The 3,347-nt window shown below is 34.1% G+C and overlaps 1 protein-coding gene across 1 annotated transcript; it reads right to left on the reverse strand.

Annotated features, from left to right (window-relative positions):
- Window positions 1-440: 440 nt before the first annotated feature.
- On the reverse strand, window positions 441-1,501 carry LOC126803497 (uncharacterized protein At2g29880-like). Its single transcript, XM_050531295.1, has 2 exons — window positions 1,163-1,501; window positions 441-977 (listed from the first exon to the last, which is right to left on the reverse strand). The coding sequence occupies exons 1-2, from the start codon at window positions 1,499-1,501 to the stop codon at window positions 441-443; spliced, it is 876 nt and encodes a 291-aa protein (XP_050387252.1).
- Window positions 1,502-3,347: the final 1,846 nt, after the last annotated feature.

A 3,347-nucleotide genomic window follows, 5' to 3' on the forward strand; every position in this document is an offset into this window, starting at 1 on the left:
TTCATGTACTTTGCTTTGCAAATATACATCCTGCATATCATGATCAGTGATATCAATTTGATTTTCATGTAGTTTACTTAATCTTATCATGTATTCAATTCCTAAACATATATCAAAGAAAAAGATCTCAACATATCATATCAAATGATAAACAAACCACCAACATCAAAAAACAAGTAAATCTCGTATAAAAGAAGACAAGTAAATCTGAAATTACAATATCACATGGATAATAAGTCATGGTATATATCACAACATAAGTGGAATTCAGATTAGATTACATACAACATTTGAAAGAGAGTTTGATCATAATATAATGTTGAGCCTGCACTTGCACTCCAAAATATAAACAAAAGAAACTTTCAGGCCCAACTCTTCGTGTTAGCATCCATTAACAAAAACCACTCTCATACCAACATTACTCGTGAGCATTCATTATTCTATGGGTTAAGAAGGTTATAAACCATTTGGCCCTTTAGATTGTCAGGTAGGCTGAAAAAGAGCTCAACTTTGGAGTCATCTTTAATAATATTAGTAGCAGCATCAAGCACAAGCAAATCATTCATACCATCAATTTTCATAAGCTCTTCGACAAGTTTACCTCTTTTCATAGATGTTGAATTTTCTTTCAACAATACTTCTTTCATAGTCTCCAAATGTGTCTTTGTCACATCGACAAAAGAACGTAGTGTGCTAGCCATGTCACCTAAGCATTGATAATATGCGTCCCTTGGTCGCTTTCTAGTTTGAGTTGCACTAGGAGCAGAAGGTGTGTGAGTGGCAGGTGTAGGAACAACATCTTCAGCCAGGCCATCTCCTTCAAGATCAAGGGATTCATCATCATTGTTCAAATTTTCTTCCACTTCAGCAAGTCCTTCAGTTTTCAACCTATTGGCTCGATCTTTTCCAAAAGCTTCAACCAAATGATCATAATGAATGAATGGTCTAAGTCTTAGTCCTTTTGCATCTTTGTGACTCTGTCATGCACAACATAAATAGACTTGTCATAATCATAATGAATGAAGGATTCAAATCTGCCATAGGTTTAAATGCATGTCAATAGAAGTGGATATTAGATTTCAAAATTCTAATTAAAAACTTGCAATTTAGATTTAACAAAACAAACCTTAACCCAATCATCATACACTTGTTATTCGCATACTATCATTTTATTCTCATGATCCCATGAGAAACCACTTGAGTTAGTTATCATTTCAGAGATGGCAAGTGTTTGTTTCTTTAGTGTCTTCACACGAGACACAATGTGGGAATCTGCTTTCAAGCCAGAACTTGGTAGTTTCCGTTGTATAATTCTTTCAAATTCTCCTAGATAACCAGCCTTGAATCCATTGTTAGCCTTCCAGCTCCCAGCTTGACAAATTTCAGTCAAAGCCTCAACTAGAGCTACATCTTCAAATTTGGTCCAAGTGCGGTTTGGTGGCTTCACTTTCTTTCCTCCAGTTCTACTAGCCGCGGATCCTGTATTTACTTGCGAGTCCATCCTACATAAAAGAGGAATTGAGATTAATATTTCTCTTTAGTCTACATAACATATGAACATCAATTAACTGAAAAATCAAGCTATGTATTCAACTAAACTTAGAATACAAGTCAGTAAATCATGAACAATCAGAATGAATGGCATCATTAAGCATAGGGATTTCATTATGGTTTGCTCCACTTCAATTCCAAGAACCTGGAAGTAACTATATCACCTGTTATATTCTTATCAATTCAAATTTTACAATAAATAATAAAGCACTGATTAATAATAATAAATTTTATACCAAAGATTAGCAATAATAGATAAACACATAATACATGAGTAATTCTTCCTTAGGGTCATGTACAAAATCAGTTTCTCAAAAGCAACAAGTACCAATATACAAGGAAGTTACATACAACACCATATAGAAGATAACATATTAGAATAAAACCACCAGTACAGCAAAAAGTCTTCAGTTCTTCTTTTAGTCTAATAAACACTCCAATTCAGTTTTTTCATCTTGTGTTCCTATTTCGTGTCCATTCCTCAAATATTTGTGTTGCTAATTCTCTCCTCCAATTGTTCCATTGGTCTGATGAGTTAATGAAATTGATCATATCATCATTATCATTATCATCATCAACTTCTTCATCTTGGCCAGCATTTAATTGATTTTCTAAAGGATCAATTGCAATTTCCCTTCTAATAAGGTTGTGAAGCAAGCAACACGCTATGATAATTCGACATTGTGTCTTCACTGGAAAAAAACGAAGGACTTCTTAGAATCGCCCAACGCATCTTAAGTAGCCCAAAACACCTCTCTATCACATTTCTAGCAGATGAATGCTTCATATTAAAAAATTGTTCAGGAGTGGCAGGCTGATATTCTTGTCTCCATTCATTTAAATGATATTTTTGACCTCTATATAGAGCAAGAAACCGTTCCCCATTTGGATATCCAACATCAACAAGGTAGTAATACCCTATTAGATAAAGTAAAAAAAATGTAATTACGTACTTTAATGAAAATCAATACTAGGATAAAAAAACAAAAAAATTATGACAAAAAATAGTAATTTTGACATTTGCTCACCATGGGAGACTCGCAATCCATGTCTCCTACTAATAGCATAACGCAATACTCTTGAATCTGCAGCTGAACCCTCCCAACCAGGTAATACATAAATGAATTGCATATCTTGGGAGCATACTCCCAAAACGTTTGTAGCAATTTCACCCTTCCTACTTCTATATCTAGGCTTGTCAACTTCCGGAACATGTACTCTAACATAAGTTCATCTAGCGCCCCAAGACAATTCTACAACAATAAGCAACTTATAATGTATTTTGTTCTTTAGTTTGTAGTGTAAAAAGAATAATAGATATGTGTATCTTAAACCATTTCCATTTCACATCAGATGAGTTTTCAGGAACCGGTTCTGGTGTTTTTAACAATTGTCTTTGTAGACGTAGGACTGCTCTTAATACCACATTGAAATATCTACTAACTGTCTCCCCCGAACGCAAAAATCTATCTTGTATGATTCTTTTTTTTCATGTGTGCAAGAATATGCAAGAACATAGCCACCATTTCCTCCACAGAGACATGTCTTGTGTCTCTCAAATTGCTAGATATGCGTAACATCGAGCATAATGTGCTAAACGTATGTCTATCCATCCGAAGACTGTTTATGCATCTTACATCACTAAGATACACCATTCGTTGAAAATTTCCAATTCTTGAAATAGAATCATAAATAGATCGAGATTTCAATCATACTTACGATAGTGTCGTTCTGCAATGATATACATCATAACGTATATCATGACAACAAAATTAAGTAAATCCTTAATATTGTCC

The sequence above is a fragment of the Argentina anserina genome, chromosome 7 (genome assembly GCF_933775445.1).
Source record: "Argentina anserina chromosome 7, drPotAnse1.1, whole genome shotgun sequence".
Classification (NCBI taxonomy): Eukaryota; Viridiplantae; Streptophyta; class Magnoliopsida; order Rosales; family Rosaceae; genus Argentina; species Argentina anserina.